General features: G+C 53.4%; 1 protein-coding gene across 1 annotated transcript in view; it reads right to left on the bottom strand.

The window, feature by feature from the left end:
- ADRA2B (adrenoceptor alpha 2B) overlaps positions 1-9,479 on the bottom strand; it is a 31,257-nt gene extending 21,778 nt beyond the window's left edge. Inside the window, exon 1 of the mRNA XM_074940179.1 lies at positions 8,059-9,479. Within this exon, the coding sequence (XP_074796280.1) occupies positions 8,059-9,359 (1,301 nt within the window). The 5' untranslated portion in view covers positions 9,360-9,479. The remainder of the gene's footprint in view (positions 1-8,058) is intronic.
- Positions 9,480-19,004: the final 9,525 nt, after the last annotated feature.

Consider the following 19,004-nt stretch of genomic DNA (forward strand, 5'->3'; position numbering starts at 1 on the left):
CCATCTGCTCCCTGCCAGATGTTAGCACTAGGAGATTTTTCTCAGGGTCTCTGGAATCCTTTTGCTCCCTGAGCTCTGACCTTCCAGCTGGTGGTGTCCCTCGACAGGCTGTCCCTCACGCTGCCCAGAGTGTCTTAGCAGCAGGCTGTCTGCCGGTGCAGGCGGGGATAACGGGCCTTCAGCCTCCTAGACAAACTCTACCAGGAGGTGGGCCAGGCTGGAGAAAAGAGTTCGGATCCAGCGGCCCAGTGCCACCTCCAACTCCGCCATTTTGTTTTCCCCACAAGGAAGTTGAGTCCTGTTGGAGCTGTTTCCCCTTAATCTCCTTCCCTTTGTGTTTCTAGCAGGTCCTGCCTGGACATGTCTCCTCTGCTAAAGCCACCATCCAGATCCCTGAGTAGGACTTTGGATCAACTAGAGGAGAGGCGCCAGACCCAGGTGTTATGCCTGCTAGGACGGGGATTTGGGAGTCTAGCCAGTGCTGTGTGGACAAGATCAATAAATGTCACAGGGGTCTGTGATTATTTGCCCTGTGCCCCAGTCAATGGAAGATTCTCGTTGGCTTCAGATCAGAACCTCACTGTTGGCTCGAGCTTAAGGGCCTCGCTTAAGGAGCTCTGGTCCCTTGCCTCCCAGCTGAGCACCAAGCAAGCCATAAAGGGAAAGAACAAAGCAGGGGAAGGTCCCCTTCACCATGGATCAGTGATCCAGACAAACAGGGAACCATCCGATTCCCGGTTACTATCTACCCGGATCCATAGATTGTGGCCTACCAAGCCACAATTCACAAGCACAACAATAGGAGAAATAAATTTTCATGCTTCAGGGCATGAGCCAACCTCTAAATAATAGAGGGTCAGGAAGAATCTTCCCCGGGGGGCAGGTTGTCCCATCAGTGCAGGGGCTCTTGCACCTTCCTCTGAAGCAGCTGGTGCTGGGCACTGTCAAAGACAGGACTAGATGGATTTGCGGCTCAAGCCATTCCGGCAAACCTGTGTTCCTGCTTTCACCATTTCCCATTGCTGTGGCTGTTAGGGGTCCTAAGTGACCCCTGGCTTTGATAGCAATGGTCTCAGAGTTCCCTGGGGACTTGCAGCATGTCGGGATTCAAACCACCACACCACGGGCTGGGTGCTGCTGTGGCGCTCAGTGGGTTAAGCACACTGCAATGCGTGGGTTGAGATTAGCATCTGGCAAGCCCCAGGTGGCGATCCCTAGGGCTGGGCTCACTCAGCGGGAAGGAACATTGGCCTGGAATCCTGCAGAAGGAACTGAAGTTTCCCCAGGCCCCATGGGACTCAGCCTCCCCCTTCTTCCCCTGCCAGAGAACCATGGTGACTGACGCTCCCCAGTGTGACACGGCCACCCTGGAAACAGCACCGGGCATAAACCATGACTTCCTCTAATGCACTTACCCACCTCTGGGTCCCCAGTGCCTGGGGTCACCCCAGGCCTTCCGCAAGGGGAGAGGATCATGGGAGAAAGTATAGATGCAGAGACTGTCTGCAGAGAGACTACCACGTGGGTAAGAGGCCAGGGCCGATGGCAGCCGTGTCCCTTACCCCCTTGGGTCACCTGGGTCACTTGTTTCCTTTCCTCTGAAACACCCTCCAGCTGATTAGTATCACCCTGACCCAGAGGGCCTGGCCCCAAGCATCAGTTCCCAGGGGCTGGATCCCTGGCCTGGGATAGGAGGCTATGGGTCTAGGAGCCGAGTGCATGGTCCCGGGGGGAGAAGGAGAGACAAAGACATGCAAGGAGAGGGGGAAAGTGGGAGTCAAGAGACACCGATGAAGAGAGGGAGATGGAGAAGGGGAGAGGGAGGTGCAAATGGAGAGGGAACCGCAGACACTTAAATCTCCATCTCCCAGTCATCGGAGGCCTGGTTATCGGGAAGCCCTTAATAACGTCTGCAAATAACAGCAGCATCCCGGCGCCGACGGCGAGGGGAGAGAGGCAGGGCCGCGCCGGTGCTTCGGAGGCTCAACTCAGGTCTGTGGGAACCCGGCTCTGCCTGCTCTGGAAAACGGAGCAAACCCTGCAAAGTGTGTGGGAAGCTGCTGGAGGCTGGGAGCAGCAATTCCCAGGGCGCCTCCCTGCTGAAGGAGCGTTCTGCCTGCCAGGCTCCAGGAGTTAACTCCTCTGTGCCGGGGCCCCTCCTAGGAAAGCCTGCAGCTGGGACCAGCTCCCTAGAGCGGGCGACGGGATGGGTGTCAGTCAGCAGAGCTGTCAGTTGCAGAGTATCCTTTGGGTTGACTCTGTGACCTTCGCCCCATCCCAGCTGGGTCAGTTTTTGCTAGGCTGACAGCCAGGTGGAGCGGCCACCCCCACACCTGAGCGGGCGGGGCCTTCGGTGGCTTTCCTGGGCTCCGCCCACTAATCCCAGTCATCCAACTAGCTGGCATCTTTCCAAGCACTGAATTCTCCCAGGGCGATGTTGCATGCCAGGGGATGGAGTTCACATCCTCATTAGAGCAAACTGGAAAGGGTTTCAAACGCAAGGAAACGCCTTCCGATGGCGCGTTGGCACCGTTGGAAACGAAATGGTCTGTTTCCGCTTGAACCAAGAGGGAACATTTTGGGATTTTCCCACACTTTCCCTCTTTTGACCTTGGGGAAAGGAAAAATGAAAAACCCCAGGCCCCTCCGCGAGTAGCAAAAACTGGAAAATTCCAAACTGTACCAACATGTTGCACATCGTCCCCAAAGGCAGTTTTCATCTAAAAAACTTTCGCCCTGTCCTGGTGATGATGTATGTGCATGTGACAGGCTCTGGGCAAATTTGACCTCTGGTAAGGCCATCTCGATGGGTGGTCAGGAATTTGTGGACCTAAGGGTTTTTCGTTCCCATCCCCCAGAACAGCACACTGGTTGTGGCATTCAGGTGGGAACGGGGGAGACCCTGGTGTGAGCCCTGGCTCCCAAACTATTTGGGCTGCGAATCTCTCCCTTTGGAGCTGTTCCTCTTTGTATAAATAATTACATAGTCATTGGGGCAGAGAGCAACTGATTCCATAGCCCAGGGGTTGCGGCAGGAGACCAGTGGAAGTCCCAGGTTCAAGTCCCTGCCGTGAACCTGGCTATTCTGGGATGGGTCTCTCTCTCCTGTCCAGATCTAGTTATTACATGACAACCATAGCACAAGCCTTGACAGCATGCAGAGGCTATGCATCGAGCGAAGCTCCATTGACTTTACTGGAGCTAATCCTAATTTGCTATTTAAATTAGAGGAAAATCAGGCCCAGGATAAATAAGATTCCAGGACCCAGGAGGAGAGTACCAGCCAGGGACAGTGTGGCGAGAGCCAAAGAGAAGGGACGGCTGGACGCAGGAGAGCCAGAGGGCTCGCGATGGTCCAAGTCAGGAGCCTGTGGAAGGCAGGAGCGGGCAGCCGAGGGTGCTCGGTGGATGAGGACCAGGGACTGTTCAATAGCTGGGTGACAGAAGGTGCAGGAGGCACCCGGAGCAGGATGGGAGGCACAATGACGGCCGCACAGGCCCACTCATGGTCTGTTACCTTGTCAGTGAGGACATCTTCACAGCAGCTGGGAGCGCGGAAGACAGGTACGCGCTCGCTCTGCTCAGCCTAGCACTGTGAAAATAGCGTGGCTCCAGCGGCCGGCTAATGCATAGGGACTTAGGGCATCAGATTTGTTCCAGTCTGTGCCACTGATCTCGGGCAAATCACTCCACCTCTCTGTGGTGGCATTTCTCCTCCCCTGGCATTTCCCCTCCATCCAGTTTAGACTGGAAGCTCTTCCGGGCAGGGGCTATCTTCCAGTCTGTGTGAACACAGCACATAGAGGGGCTAACCAGGCTGGAGCCTCTGTGTCCTACTACAATTAGGTCAGGCGTACGTGGCATTAGGTTCTGATCCTGTAGTCTATGGGTCTGTGTGCAGGACCAAGGGCTGAGACATGGGCCAGGTGGCTCCTTGGAGCGGATTTTTTTTTATTTTTTCCATGCGATGCCATAAATAACTTTATCTTGACCTTCCAAAAAACATTTTGTTCTCTTCCTCGCCGTGAACATTCTTCTCCTCCGGCCCTGCCGCCCGCTTCCCTTGTTGGGTCGCAGAGTCGTTTATCAAGCAGCCAAAATGTGTTGGTGGAGACTTTCGATAAATAAACCAGCCCCGGGAAAAGGCTCACATGCGTGGTGCAAGAGGGGAAGGCTTGGGGTTTATAGCCAATCACTGACCCGGAGCCTCCGAATCATTTACAGTGGGAACTCAGGAGCATTTCTAGACTGTATGTAGCTGGATTAGGAACAGAGTCGGTCTACTAGAGATGTCGTTTGAGTTAATTTGACTTCTACCTTTATTTAAAAAGAACCCAGGGTTGCTTCTGTGCTCACAGCTCCAATTTGACACCCCTGTCTCTCGGCTGATTTCCATGGAGGCGCTTTAGATTTGCAGGGGTGTTAGGGGCGCAGGGGAGAGCTTGGGGTCACCCTTAGGAGCGCAGGAAAATGCGGCCCTCCGAGGAGACCCCCCCGCCAAGAGAGATCCAAGCCCAGCTCTGGCGAAGAGGTTCACTTGGCCTCTTGCTCCAGTCCTGCGGCCCCAAGGGTAGGATTTGCTGGAGAATTGTTTCCTTCCCAGCTCCGGCTGCCAGAGCAGAGAAAGTGAGTCACCAGCTCTGCCTGGAGGCTCCAGAATGCACTGCTCGGGGGCAGGACTGGATCTCCCTGCTGCCAGCACAGAACACATGACCACAGAGCCCCTCTCCCATCTGGGATCTAGCCAGACCCTCTCCTGCCAAGCCCGGGGAAAGCGTGTGAACTCCCCAGTGCTGGCAAGGGTGGTGGGGAGCTAGAACCCCCACCGGTTCCTCCTGTAGCCCTATCACTGAGCCCCCTGTTGATGGCCCTAGATGGCACTGATGCGAAGGGCAGAGTCCTGGCAGCCCGTGAAGCCCCTGCCACGTCCCTCAAGCTGACCTAGGCTCGAATGCCCCAGCTGAGAGGGTGAAGTCAATGGCAAAATAGGGTCAGGATTTCACCCCCTTAACTGCACATCCTTAAAGGCCTGTGTCCTAGCCTCCACAATGTGTCTGGTTTTGAGAAGCAGCATGGAACTGTGCCCAGGGCTGGAAGCCAGGACTGTTCTAAAATATCTGCCATAGTTCAATCACAAGTCATGGGGCTCAATACAGGCAGCCCTGGGCGAGAGCCTCTGGCCTGGGCTATGCGGGAGATCAGAGTGGCTGATCATAATCATCCCTCCTCCGGGCCTTATGAATCTATGAATCTATCCCCAGCTCTGCTGCTGACTCACTGGGGGACCTTGGGCAAGTCACACTGTCTCTTTGTGCCTCAGTTTCCCCAGCTGCAGAATGGGGCTCATGATACCTACTTACGCCCCGTGCCCCCTTTCGCCGTCATTGCTAAACAGTCAATGGTTGGAGAGTGCTAAGCGTTATTATGGCAGTGCACACACTCGCTTATTACAAAATATCTTTTATTGTTAAAATATCTCAAGACTTTTCATCAACATCATTCCGCACACACAACATTGGGAAAAAACACAACTCCTGCTGTTCACAGGGGATATGGTTATGGGGCACAGAGATCAACAGAAGCTCCAAACAGAGCCCGCTCCCATCATGACCCACCCCATGTTGCAATGCCACACGCAGCCGAGGTAAAACACAGGAAGCCCAAGTGGCATGAGACATCCCACCTCCCCTGCAGGTGACAGGTTCGGAGACAGCAAACCTGCTCCTCGCTTGCACTGGACGTTATATGTTCTCCTCCACTCTCTTCCCTTTACGGGCTCAGGGGCAAAAATCCACCCCTGTTATTTTTCCTCTCTCCGCAGACTGCTTGGAAAGGGCGGGAAGCTGCATTTGGATGTGGAGTCCATAAGTGGTAACAAGATACTTTAAAATCAGCACTGACTAATCTTAATTTCAATAACCAATTGGAGCCAGAATGGTCCACACTGAAAGAGCACCAGGCTGGGAGTCAGGGCTCCTGGGTTCTTTTCCCAGGGCACAGGACTGGGAGTCAGGACACCTGGGTTCTTTTCCCAGGGCACAGGACTGGGAGTCAGGATTCCTGGGTTCTTTTGTCACCTCTGACACCCATTTGATGTCTGAACCATAGGCAAGTTACTTCCGCCCCCGGGAATCAGCTTTGCCCCCTGAAAAATGAGGATCATTGTTACTTACTCGGCCTTGTAAAGTGCTTAGAGTTCTGCGGATTTAAAAAGTGTCAACTCTTACTGGTTCTGGATCCCACTTTTGCAGAGTTCCAGGCAGCTGACTTTGTACCCAGAGTTTGTACGGGTGACATAGAGATCCAGGAAAGGAGATCCCATCCCTGCTGTGAGAGGGTGGTATGATCTTATTAAACACAGGTGTAAGGGGGAAATAACACAAAGATCCCACAACAGCCAAGGAGTGAGAACCAGACAGATGTCTCCCGCTCACAGCTCCCGTTCTGATGTGCAAAATTAGGCTATTGTGTCATTTTTAAAAGAACGATTCAGGCTTAGAAACACTGTATCACAGCTACTAACACATCCTTGATTAACCACCTTCTCTTTCCCACTTGCATTCATATCATAGATGCTTTGATTTAATGCTTTTGTTCCTTGCAAAGAGATACTATTTGCTTTGGAGAGCTTTGTTCCTTGCAAACAGATACTGTATGCGTTTGGGGAGGAGGGGACAAACATCGGAGAGACAAACTGCTGAAGGAGCTACAGATCCCAGAGGTAATGTCAGAAGCTATCAAGCAAAACAGAGTCCTAGAAGACTCGGCATCCTGCAGAATGGAGCAGATTCTGTTTGTTTCCAGGATCTGTGCGACTTTGACCACATGCTTTGTTCTGAATTCCATAGAAAAGTGACACAGACTGGGGTAGATTCAGAGAAGAGGGACATACATTGTATGGGCTAAGCAAAAAAAACAAAGAAAAAAAGAAAGAATTCTTCTTTTCGTAAGAAAAAAGGAACCAAAGGAAGGAAAATCCTCATGCCCAAACCCTCCTCTCAGACCCAAGTGTGTCAATCCAAAAAAACCCCTTGTGTCCATATCATCTTGTCCCTCCCCAAGTCTCCCCCACCCCGCTAGCGGCTCCACCAGTGGGAGCCCTGGTGTAGACACTGCGCCTGCCACCACTGGCCTTTTAACCCCATTCTCAGGGGAGGTCATGCTGACATGGTGTTAAAAGCACAGGCTGTCATGGGAGCCTTGTCCACACTAGAGCCCACACAGTGGGAACTGTCACCCAGAAATCCTAGGGCATGGGTTCTCAATCTGGGGGTCACAACCAACCCACCAAACCCATGCTGCTAAATGGGAGAGACATGTCTGAGTTAGATCCCAGCTCCATCAGAGAAGGGTTCCATGGGGGGGTCCCAGTATGAACCCTGGCCCTGTGTTTTAGCAAGAATTACCCCAGTGAAGCCGAGAGCAGAATCTGGCCCAGGCAGACTGAAACCTTCACTGCATTAAACCTCCATAATCACATGAGCTCCGTACAAGTATGTTTGCAACCCACCACTCAGCTGGCATAAAGGGGCGCAGTGCAGCTGTGACCAGCATCAAATTTGGCCCTTGCCTTCCTGAGCAGAGAGAAAGTGTGGCCTGGGGCAGATTTCTTTCTGAGCCTCACCACACCAACCTCCCATCGGAGACAGAAAGAAGGAAGAGAGACTGGCAGGAGACTCTCTTGTGGTTACCTGGAAGGCAGGTCACACACACTTTCCTCTGCAGAGTTGGTGGGAAGAGAGCTTTTCTCATCCCACCCATATGAATGGCATGCACATTAAAGGATCCCCAGCTCAGTAGAAAATACATTGGCAAATGGTCCTGGGTTTTAACTCATTTGCAGGAAATATATAGAGAGAGAGATATAAAAAGGCTGATCCAAAACAGTCTTTAAAATGCACTTTTGTATCCACCGCCCATCCCCACTCTTTGCAAACACAAAAGCCAATGAATAAATAGACGTGTTTTAAATAGCGTCAGTGGAATGTTGCCACTATTCCAACCCCCTGGTCCCCACACCTCAACCTACAGTCTCCCACCTCCCCTCTGCTCTCTCACCAGGCAGTCTGAGTCCCCTGCCTGCAGAGGATCTTGCGGAAGGCCTTGCGGAAGTCCTGGTTGAAGATGGTGTAGATCACAGGGTTCAAGGAGCTGTTGCAGTAGCCAATCCAGAAGAAGAACTGGAACACGCTGTTGGGGACCTTGCAGAGTTCTGGGCAGATGGCCCCCAGGCTATAGAGAAAGAAGAAAGGGAACCAGCAGAGGACAAAGACCCCGATTACCACGGCGAGGACGAAGGTGAACCTCTTCTCCCGGTTGAGGTGGGTCTTCCTCTTCCAAGGGTTGGCACTTAGGGTCTTCACCCTCCTCACCAGCACCACCTCCCCCTTGGCAGTGGCCAGGGTCTCCATGCCCTTGGCAGAGCTCTGGGGGTGCCCATTGCGCTGCTTGAGGCTGCAGTGCAGGGAGCGCTCCAGCGGGCTGGAGCCAGAAGACTCTTTCTTCTCCGGTTGCGGCTGGCAAGGGCTAGTGGCAGGTGGCGGCGGCTGTTCCTCCAGGCTCAGGAGAGATGTCCTGTGGGCAGGGAGCGTAGGGGTCACTGGCTGATCACTATCCTCAATGGGCTCCTGATGCCCTTTGGGTTCCCTTGCGCCCAGCTGCTGGGGAGAGGTCTCAGAGGTCGGGCTGGTGATTTTCCTAGATGTCCCCTTCTCCTTGGCCTTGGGCTTCTTGCCTCTGGAGCCTTGCTGGGTCCGGTGCTTGGCTATAAGGTAAATCCGCAGGTAGACCAGGATCATGATGATGCAGGGGGCGAAGAAGGAGCCAATGCTGGAGGAGAGGATGTACCACGCCTCCTCGTTGAGTTTGCACTGCGGCCTGCCAGCCTGGCTGTCCTTCTTGTTCCCCTTGTAGATGAGGGGGGGCAGGGAGATGAAGGCTGCGATCATCCACACGATGAGGATGATGCACTTGATCCTCCTGGGGGTCCTCTTGGAGTTGTACTCGATGGCCTGGCTGACGGACCAGTACCGGTCCAGGCTGATGGCGCAGAGGTGCACGATGGAGGAGGTGCAGAAGAGAACGTCCAAGGCCAGGTAGATCTCGCACCAGGTCTTCCGGAAGTGCCAGTAGCCCATCAGCTCGTTGGCCAGGGAAAAGGGGATGATGAGGGTGGCCACCAGGATGTCGGCCGCCGCCAGGGACACCAGGAAGAGGTTCTGGGGGGCTCGGAGGGACCGGCTGGTGAGCACAGCGATGATCACCAGCACGTTGCCGAAGATGGTGAAGAGGATGAGGAAGGTGATGATGGCGGCGATGGCCGCGGTGGCTTGGACCGAGTAACCCTCGGGGCTGTCCATGGCTTGGGCGCCCCCCCCCAATGAGGCTGCCGGGGGGGCTTCTAAAGAGCAGATCCAGGAGGGGTGGGGAGCGCCCCGCCTGCCCCGCGCTCAGGGCTCGCTGGCAGCCTCGGCTCCCGGCGCTCAGAAGCCCCCATCGGGGCCCGGGCGCCTCCGCGGGGGAGCCCCCAGGCTGCGCGCCCCCGGCCGGCTGCGCTCCCCGGGGCGCAAGAAGTTTCCCCAACAAGTCTCGCCCGGAGCCCGCCGGCCCCTGCGCCTGCCCGGGCTGCGGGACGAGCCGGCAGCCGCCTGCGCCGCTTTTGAAGGCAGCCGCGGCAGGGGCTGGGTGGTCGCGCCCCCATCCCCGGCGTGTGATGTCAGGCAGCTCCGCGCCATCCCCTTGGCAGGCACCGGCAGCGGGGCGGGGAGGGAGGAGACAAGGGCTGGGGCGGGCAGGGAGGGAGGCAAGCAGCCGCCGCTTTGCAAAGCAGCCGGGTCCACCCACCTGGTTGCAAGTCGCTGCCCCGGCCACCCCCAGCCCCTGGCGGCCGGGATGCGCCACAAGGGGCTCCGCGGGGATCCTCCCGTTTCCAGGCCCGGCCCGGCCCAAGTCCCCCTTTAGCCCCCCGCTAGGGCTCAGGCTCAGAGACCGGGACGGGGGAGGGGTCGGGGCAGGGAAAGAGGGGCCCTGCTGCAAAGTTTGAGGACAAGCCGGCCAAGCGTTTTTGAGCCGTAGGAGCGTTAAAGCCCCCACCCCGGGTGGCCCCCGGGGAACTTTCCTCTGCCTCAGTTTCCCCCACCCCTGGCCCTTGAAACTCAATCGCCTTGGAAAGGAAGGTGCCAGGATAGTAAAGGCTGCAAGGAAGCAAAGTGCGTAGCCAGTGTGCACTGTGGCCGGGTCATAGATGGGTCATGGGAGGCCAGGCTCTGTTCCCAGCCCTGCCCTGGGAGCTGGGACAAGACCCTGGCTCTGTTTCCCATGCCCTGCCCATGTCTGTTTGGAGCAGGAGCATCTCTCTCGCTGTGTCTGTGCAGCGCCTGGCACATTGCGGCTCTGACCACATCTGAGCCCTCCAGGCGCTCCCGGGAGACAAACCCTAGAACTGATGGGCCCTGCTGGAACCAATCCTGTTTCCACCCATTTCAGCGGACGTCAAGGTCCCAGTCCTGCACATGCTGATGGGAGATGTTTGCCACTGAGCTCAGTGGGACCAGGACTGGGGACTAGGCAGGGAGTGCATGATCCTGGGGTGTTCTGTTGGCGGACTGCACTTTTGAAAGAACAGAGCCGTCACTGGGTCTTCCTTTAGCCCCAGAGGGAGAGTCCGGTGTTTTAAAGGATCCTGGTACCAGTGCTGGCTTTGCAGATGTTGGCTGTTTTACTGTGGGGTCAGTATGTCCCTAGTTAAGGTTGCAAACATGGCCTGTTATGAGGCTGATTCAAACCCCCCTGCCCTTGTAGCTCAAGAACAAAAAAACCAAACTCTTGATGCTTTCACGTTTAAAATTAAGGGCCAGAGTCTCCGAGGCCCCTGTTCCACTGAGTGGCAAGAGAAAAGAGAAAGCAGCTGTAGCTCCTCAGCTGTGGATTCCCTCCCAAGCTGGCAAAGAGACAACAGAGACACCTCCAAAGCTACCCCTGCCCCAGGCAGCCCCGAGCTTAGGGACCCATGAGGGGCACGCTGCACTCTAGCCATCTCCAGCCGGCGTAAATAGAGCAGCTCTTTGGTTACCCTAAATGATGCCAGTGCCAGGACTGGGTTAGAACCAGCTCTGCTTTGCCTGCACTTGGCAGCTGCCCCCAGACCCCAGCCCCAGTTCTCACGGTGAATGGAAACATTTTCCGGACGCCGTGACTGAATTCAGTACTTTTTGAGAGTAAACATCTTTACGATGGCTCCTTCTCAAAAGGCTAGCCAAGCATCCCGTATTTCCTGCAGCCCCTCCCTTTGCCAATGAAATCACATTGCCCCACCCCATCGGAAGTCCCCACGTCACTTTTTGACATTGGCACCCGCAAGAGGCATTGCTTAAGGGCAGGAATAGGACAGCGTTATGGAAACTGCCTTGATTGGAGAGCCAAACACGATTATCTCTCAAAAACGAAAAGAAGTACTTGTGGCACCTTAGAGACTAACCAATTTATTTGAGCATAAGCAGCTCACGAAAGCTTATGCTCAAATAAATTGGTTAGTCTCTAAGGTGCCACAAGTCCTCCTGTTCTTTTTGCGAATACAGACTAACACGGCTGTTACTCTGAAACCTGATTATCTCCCAGTGATGCTGATGGAGAGTGAAAGCCCAGTGGCAGGGATTATTTCAAACTCCAGGATCTGACAAAATGTCCCCTCTCCCTCCTATCTAACATAACCCCTCCCCACCCCCCATCCTAGTATCCGAGCACCTCCAAATTAGCGGATAAATGTCTTTATCCTCACACATCCCTGTGAGGCAGGGCAGTGCTCTGATCCCCATGTACAGTCAGGGAACTGAGACCCAAAGTGGCTAAGGGACATGCCCAGAGATGCTTGCTGCAGAGCTGAGAATTGAATGCAAGCCTCCCATGGTATAGGCTGGTGCCTTAAGCCTGGACCGTTCATCCTCTCCTGTGAGATTAACTGTTTTAGGGGCATCCTCACTTGTGCACAATGAGCCAGCTCCTCTGCTGGTGTACGTGGGTGTAGCTCCAGTGAAGTACGCGGCACATGGGTAATTCACCACTTGAACAATTTACCCAGGGTCATGGTGGATTCTCCATCACTGGCAGCATTTCAATCAAGATCCACTCTAGTTCAAACAGGAATTAATTTAGGGAAGTCTCCTGGCCTGTGCTATGCAGGAGATGAGACTAGATGGTCAGAATGGTCTGTTCTGGCCTTGGAACCTACGAAGCTGGGGGTGGGGGGGTGTCATGGTATATTTCAGAGGAAATCCCATATTAAAGTACTGACTGCACATCACCACTACCTCTTAATGCAAGAGCCCACTATGGTCTTTCAAAGCCCGGAACAATTAGATACCAATTTGCTTCCCGGACAAGGTGAAATTCTCCCTTGGGCAGTGGGACGAGCACATGGCCCATGCGTGGCTTAGGTCTGTTAAATGGTACTTAAGTGGTTCATGGCCTTGTGCTGGGTCTCTGCCCTGGGACGTTATAGAGACAGTACCATAGAATCATAGAATCTCAGGGTTGGAAGGGACCTCAGGAGGTCATCTAGTCCAACCCCCTGCACAAAGCAGGACCAATCCCCAACTAAATCATCCCAGCCAGGGCTGTGTCAAGCCTGACCTTAAAAACTCCTAAGGAAGGAGATTCCACCACCTCCCTAGGTAACCCATTCCACCACTCTCCTAGTGAAATAGTGTTTCCTAATATCCAACCTAGACCTCCCCCACTGCAACTTGAGACCATTGCTCCTCGTTCTGTAGCAGGAATTGAACTGAACCCATAAAGATCTTTTCAGTGTTTTATTCCCATTTTTCCCTGAGAGAATTCACTCCGATTTTAAAAGCCATTGTGACCCTCCAGTCTGACCCCTGCGGTAAGGGAGGTTTTGTAGGACATCAGGAATCCAGGGTCGCCCCCTACATCTCTTTCCCCGCTGCCATATGGCACTGGACAGCTCTTAGACCAGCTGTTTGGTCTGGACACCTTTCCACTCTCAGACTGGACTTTGCCTGCCACCATGACACAGTCCATTCATCACAGGCTTCCAGCAGTTTAGTCAGAGGTTAATTTCCCTCCCCCACTTCTTTCCTATGGCCCTTTCCAGCTCAGCTTGGAGCAGGTTTCCTGAAAGCCTCACCCAGTGCCTTTCATTGCAATGCCTCTGGACACAGAACGTGAAAGGACCACTCTGTGTGAGCTGGAGCTGTGGGAAGAGCTGGGGCGGGAGCGCCCTCTGCTGCACCAGGACTTGCTTAGAGCTCTCCGGGAATGGATCCTTTTCGCCAGGCCCTTGGTGCAGCCACTGGAAGAGAGCTGGAGGACTTTCTTGCAGTCCCCGGGTTGCAGTGACACCAGGGCTGGGAGCAGGGCAGGATGCTATTCACTGCAGGGGAAAGTCCCTGTGTGACCATTCTAATGCACCTGCTTAAATGTTTTCGTTCTCCATGCCCCCGAAAAGTGGAGTCTAGAGAACACAAGGCACAAACCACTCCAGCAAACCAAGAACTTCATACCCAGGAGCTGCTCCCAAAGCAGGTAGGGATACTTCCTTATCCCGCTGCCTTCCACGGGCAGCTCCTTCCCTGCTGCCAGCACCTCCCCTTCCCGATCGTGAGCAGGGCTCTGTCCCCAGTAATCTGATCAACGTAGCCCTGGTCAATACTCTCATCTGAGCCACTCCATCAGCAGTAGCCTGTATCCTGCCCTCCTCCCCTTTGGCTCAGCAGAGCTGCGTTAGCACCCTGCCTCGATCCCCGAGGGCATAGCTTTTCAAACTGTGGGGCGCCGCGAGAGGTTATCAGGGGCCGCACAAGGACCTGATGTGAACTAGGACAGTTCCCCATCCTTGCTACTTGCTGAGGAGCAGGAGGCAGCCGGCACACAAGGGGAGGGGTTGGAGAGCGAGCCCACCTCTGTAGTACCAGTTGCTACCCTGCACGTGCCCCCGATGCTGGGCCAGTGGCAACAGGCAGCAGTGGGGGGCAGACGGCTGAAACATGGAGGAATCAGCTGAAGCCAACATGGAGGAATCAGCGCAGCCTGGTAGGGATCGTGGCCTGAGGGAGCAGCAGGCTAGGGGAGAAAGCAAGGGGACTGGGCAGAGCCAAGTAGGGGTCTTGGGAGCAGGGCTTGGCTGTGAAGGAGAGGGGAGAAAGAGGTGGGCGTGCATGGGACATGGAACTACAAAGGGGGCTGCACAGTGAAAAACGCTGGGAATCTCTGACTAGCAGGAACCCTGCGTGGCTTGTGCCACCTACCCCAGACCTATCCCAGGTGCTGATGTGGCTGGGTGACAAGGGGCATGATGACCGGTTCCTGGGGTGGGGGAGGGAAGCTACCCATGTTACTGAACACCATGCAGGCCCCTGCAACCCTATCTCCATCACTCATCCCCTCCCCCTACTTCATACCCATCTCACTTGGCACCCGGCAACCTTGTGCAGTCCCTGTTGGCTCCAGGGAAAGGATGGAGAAGGACCAGCCTCCACCAAGACTTTAAGACTCCTGGCCAGTCTCCTCTCTACACCAGGGCTCATCCTACTTTCTCCTGCCATGGACAGCCTGAGATGCTCCATGGCTCCTCCCCTAGAAGAGCAGGTGTGTCCCAGGACCTGCCCGAGCAGCTCCGATTCTGGTTTCCCAACCAGAGGAGCCCTGTGCCCTGCCCTTCTCTAGCCACTAAGGAGGATGGGGTGGGTGTTTGGAGGATGGGCCAGGCTGATCTGGACTGCTCTTCTCTAACAGGGAGGAAGTAGGCCTCCTGACCAACCTGGCATCATTCACAGAATAGTCATTCCTAAATCATCACCCCTGCCAACAGCCCATCTGGAGCCCTCACGCCGACCCTGCTCTGCCAGTCCAGCTTATCTGCTCCGACAGGCAGCCATGTCTCCTTTGCCTCACCTCATATGCCTGGAATAGGGTTTCTGTCCCAACGCCCCCGGCATAGATTTCAAAGCCAGAAAGGTCCATTGTGATCATCTCGTCTGATCTGTATCAGACAGGCCAGAGAAGGTCCCCACAATAATTCCTAGGGCAGATCTGTTAGAAAGACATCCCGTCTTGATTTTAACAAGTGTCAGTGATGGACAGTTCACCGTGACCCTTGGGAAATTGTTCCTATGGCTAATTACTCCCACAGTTAAAAGTTTATACCTTGCTTCCAGTCCGAGTTTGTCTAGCTTCAACTTCCAGCTATTGGATCATGTTAGACTGTCCTCTGCCAGATTGAAAAGCCCAATATTAAATATTCGTTCCCCATGTAGGTACTGAAAGACTGTGATCAAGTCGCCCCTTAATCTTCTCTTTGTTAAGCTAAATAGATTCAAAGAGCTCGATCGATCACTATAAAGCATGTCTCCACCTTTGCCCCTGACCTCTTTAGGGCAAGCAACATGGTCACAATTTTCAAAGCCAGATACTAAATGTGAGGCTTCTAAATCCGTATTTAGACACTCCAATCTATCAGCGACTCATGTCCCCACCTGTAAAATGTGGATACATAATTCTTCCTTTCTCCCACGCTTTGTCTTTCTCGTCTGCCTAGGCTCAGAGAACCTGGAACTCCAACACTAAAAGCACAAACCTCTAAAACTTAAGCTGAAGAAACAGAGCTGTCAGAAGATTTTTGTCAAAACAGCTTTCCATTGGAAAATGCCATTTTGATTAAACCAAAATTTTTCACGGAATCATGTCAATTGTGACAAAATTTCATTTACAAAAATTGGAAAAAAATGTCTAAACATCCCATTTTGACAACAAGAAGTTGCGAGTTTTCGTATCAAAACGACTTCTTGTTTTGAAATTCTCTATTTCACGTACAATTTTTTTTAAGTTAAAAAGGGTGAACATTCAAAACGCTGCATTTTGATTTATCATCACAAAAATGTTTCAGCAGACCCAAAAGGATTCTCTTTTCAGAATTTCGTTCCCCACCCCAAATTTCAACATTTTGGCTTTTCGTCCCAATTCAGGATGAATTTTTTTTTTTTTTTTGGTCAAAACCTCAGATTTTTTGTGGGACGGAAAATCCATTTTTCTGACCAGCCCTGTAAAGTCATAACTCCTCTAGCAGGTAGCTATAGTAAACTCTTATCCTCTGTGGATCAGCCACTATAAGGGGACGAGTCACGTGTACTTGAGAAGACAGATAGTGTTGCTATTAAGGAGATCTGAATTCCCAGATGTGCCACAGGCCCAAATCCTCAAGTGAAGTCAGTGCAAGTTAGGAGCCTAAGTACTTTGAGGGTCTGGACCTCATCTATAAGACAGAGATAATACCACCTCCCATTCACTGCTCCTTCCTTTATCTTTCCCTGCTCGTTGGGGTACGGCAGGGATTGTCTCTTCCTATATGTCTGTACAGCACCTATCACAAGAGGGCCCCAATCTCAGTTGATGCTTCTAGGCACCATGGAAACAAAAATAATAAAGAAGCATCCTTTTCTTGTCTGGTAAGTGCATTGCTCAGGAGCTGTATCGGAGCAGTGGGTGTCCCCCTGCTTGAGGGATGGAGTCTATGCCAGATATTCCTGTGTGGCTTCGTGTGGTGGCGAGCACCCAGGGGAAGGGAAGCTGCCTCTCATCTGGGATGGAAATTGCTCAAATTGATCCTTTTCGGAGCATTCCTCCTACTCCCCACCCTATCACTCTTCCCTGCCAAGACTTCCTCGCCGGGGAGCCGCGTGAGAGGAGGTTTGTCTGGAGCATCTCCCCCCACCCCCGCGCTTCGTGTTACAGCGGGGCTTTTCGTTCCCGTTCGTTAAAAATCGCCGGCACTCAAATCGTCGCCACTTGACAGCCCCAAGGAAGGCAATTACCCGTGGCTGATCTGAGCGTAGGGAATTGCCTCCTCTGCCTCCCCCTGAAAAGAATCGGCCTCCCAAACAAAAACCAAACCGCTTCCCTGCGAGCTAACCGCCTCGTGGCTAGCAGGGCGAGAGGAGGCATGGGCGTGACAGGAGAGGGGATCCAGTGCAGGTCAGTTCCCACCATAGCCGCCCATGGTAGGGGAGTGGGTGTATATTTTCGCTGTGCAGGGAGGAGCAGGATACGTCTGGATGCTATTCTCATGTTCTTCTTACATCTCACACCTTTAATCAAGGGCAGCAGGCCAGTTGATAGGGGGGTCACCTTTACTGTGGGCTATAAGCCAAATCAAGACAAGAGGTAAAACTTCCTAATTACTTAAAGCCCAAGTCTCACAGCAAGAAGTAGTCCCTGCCTGGAAAAGCTTACGAGCTAAATAAACAAGACAGACAAAGGGTGGGAGGAGAAACTGAGGCACAGAAAGGGGAAGTGACTTGCCCAAGGTCACACAGCGGGTCACTATCAGAGCTAGGACTCAAACCCTGGTCTCCTAACTCCCAGCGTAGTGCCTCCAACAGATTGTCTCGCTCTGCCCGCTGTCTCATAACCCTTTCTTCTCTGTTACATGCAAGGTTCAGAACAGGCTCTCAGCAGCAAGGATCCCGTCACTTGAAAGAGGGACTTGATCCTTTTACGGGATGTTGGTGCTGGTGGTTCAATAATGCTGAAGGCCAAGAGCCAGTCTCTACAGGAGAGGGCAGCGAGCATATAAGCTACACACTGCCCTGCCAAGCTGGCTTCACTGCTTGTGGTGGTGCTATCTGCCATACAAGTTTAGGCGTCACTCCATTTCCCATCACACAAGCCTTTAGGCCCAGAAGGCTTTTTTTTAAAAGTATCAAAAGGTTCCCAAAAGCAGAATCCACCCTCTGCAAGATCAGCCATGTAGAGCAGGACCCATTAGCCCTAGAGTTTAATATGGCTAACTCTATCGCTTCAAATGGCCCTCACTCACCGCACGCCCCGTGGACCATCCCGCCCTATGTAGCAGTTAGCAACACAATCCCTAGTTAGCCATGCAAGCTGGAGAAGCCCAGGGGACGACAGTCCTACGATGCAACCGTGATCCTGGCAACCCCAGCCTGGCAAAATTCCACTGGCCAGCACCAAGTGGTGTTCACAGGTATACAGGGAAAAATCCTTATCGGGATTAATGTCTGGCAGACATAGAGGTCTGTTTTGCCAGGTTAGCTTCCCCTGTGTTACCACATGCCCAGCTAAGAGCTGTAAAGCCATAACCCTTAACAACATGCTTTCCCCAGATGATAGGTGTAGAATGGACTTACCATAGCAAGCTCTCCCCGCCTAGCAGCCCTCCAGTGCTCTGCCTCTTTTTGTGAGCCAACTCTCCAGCCAGGTCACGTTCAGTCCCACCCCTTCCAGGGTAACAGAGAGTCCAACAAACAAGTGTCCTGTGTCCTTACATCAGGTCTTCAGCCCAGATTCCTGGGGGCTGGCAGGGAAGCCCAGGCCCTCTCTCTCCTGTGGGTTCCAGCCCAAGGCTCTGTAGTGAACAGGCAGGATCTGTCTATTCAGACCCTCCTCAGCTACCTCCTTGGGCTTCTTCCTACCACAGCCCCTTCGGGCCCACTCCATACCTGTGTTCTTCTCAGGCTCCACAACCTCTACCTTCCACAGCCACTCTACGGTCACCCTTCTGTCAGAGCCAGGACTCATTGGCCTAGAATCAGAGAAATATCGGGCTGGAAGGGACCTCAAGACGTTACCAAGTCCAGGCCCCTGCACTCAGGCAGGATCAAGTAAATCTGGAGGAGTTTGTCCAACCTGGTCTTAAAACCCTCCCATGGTGGTGATGCCACAGCCTCCCCTCCTAGGTCAGAGTTTAACTACCCTTATAATTACAAAGTTTCTCCTAGTATCTAACCTAAATCTCCCTTGCTGCAGATTAAACCCATTGCTTCTTGTCCTATCTTCGTGGACACAGCACAACCAATCTCTTTATAACTGCCCTTAACATATTTGAAGACTATCATCAGGTCCCCCCCTCAGTCTGCTTTTCTCAAGGCTAAACATGCCCAGATTTTTTAATCTTTCCTCAGAGGTCAGGTTTTCTCAACCTTTCATTACTTTTGTTGCTCTCCTCTGGACTCTCCCCAATTTGTCCCCAT

This window comes from Natator depressus, chromosome 26 (assembly GCF_965152275.1).
Source record: "Natator depressus isolate rNatDep1 chromosome 26, rNatDep2.hap1, whole genome shotgun sequence".
Taxonomy (NCBI): domain Eukaryota; kingdom Metazoa; phylum Chordata; order Testudines; family Cheloniidae; genus Natator; species Natator depressus.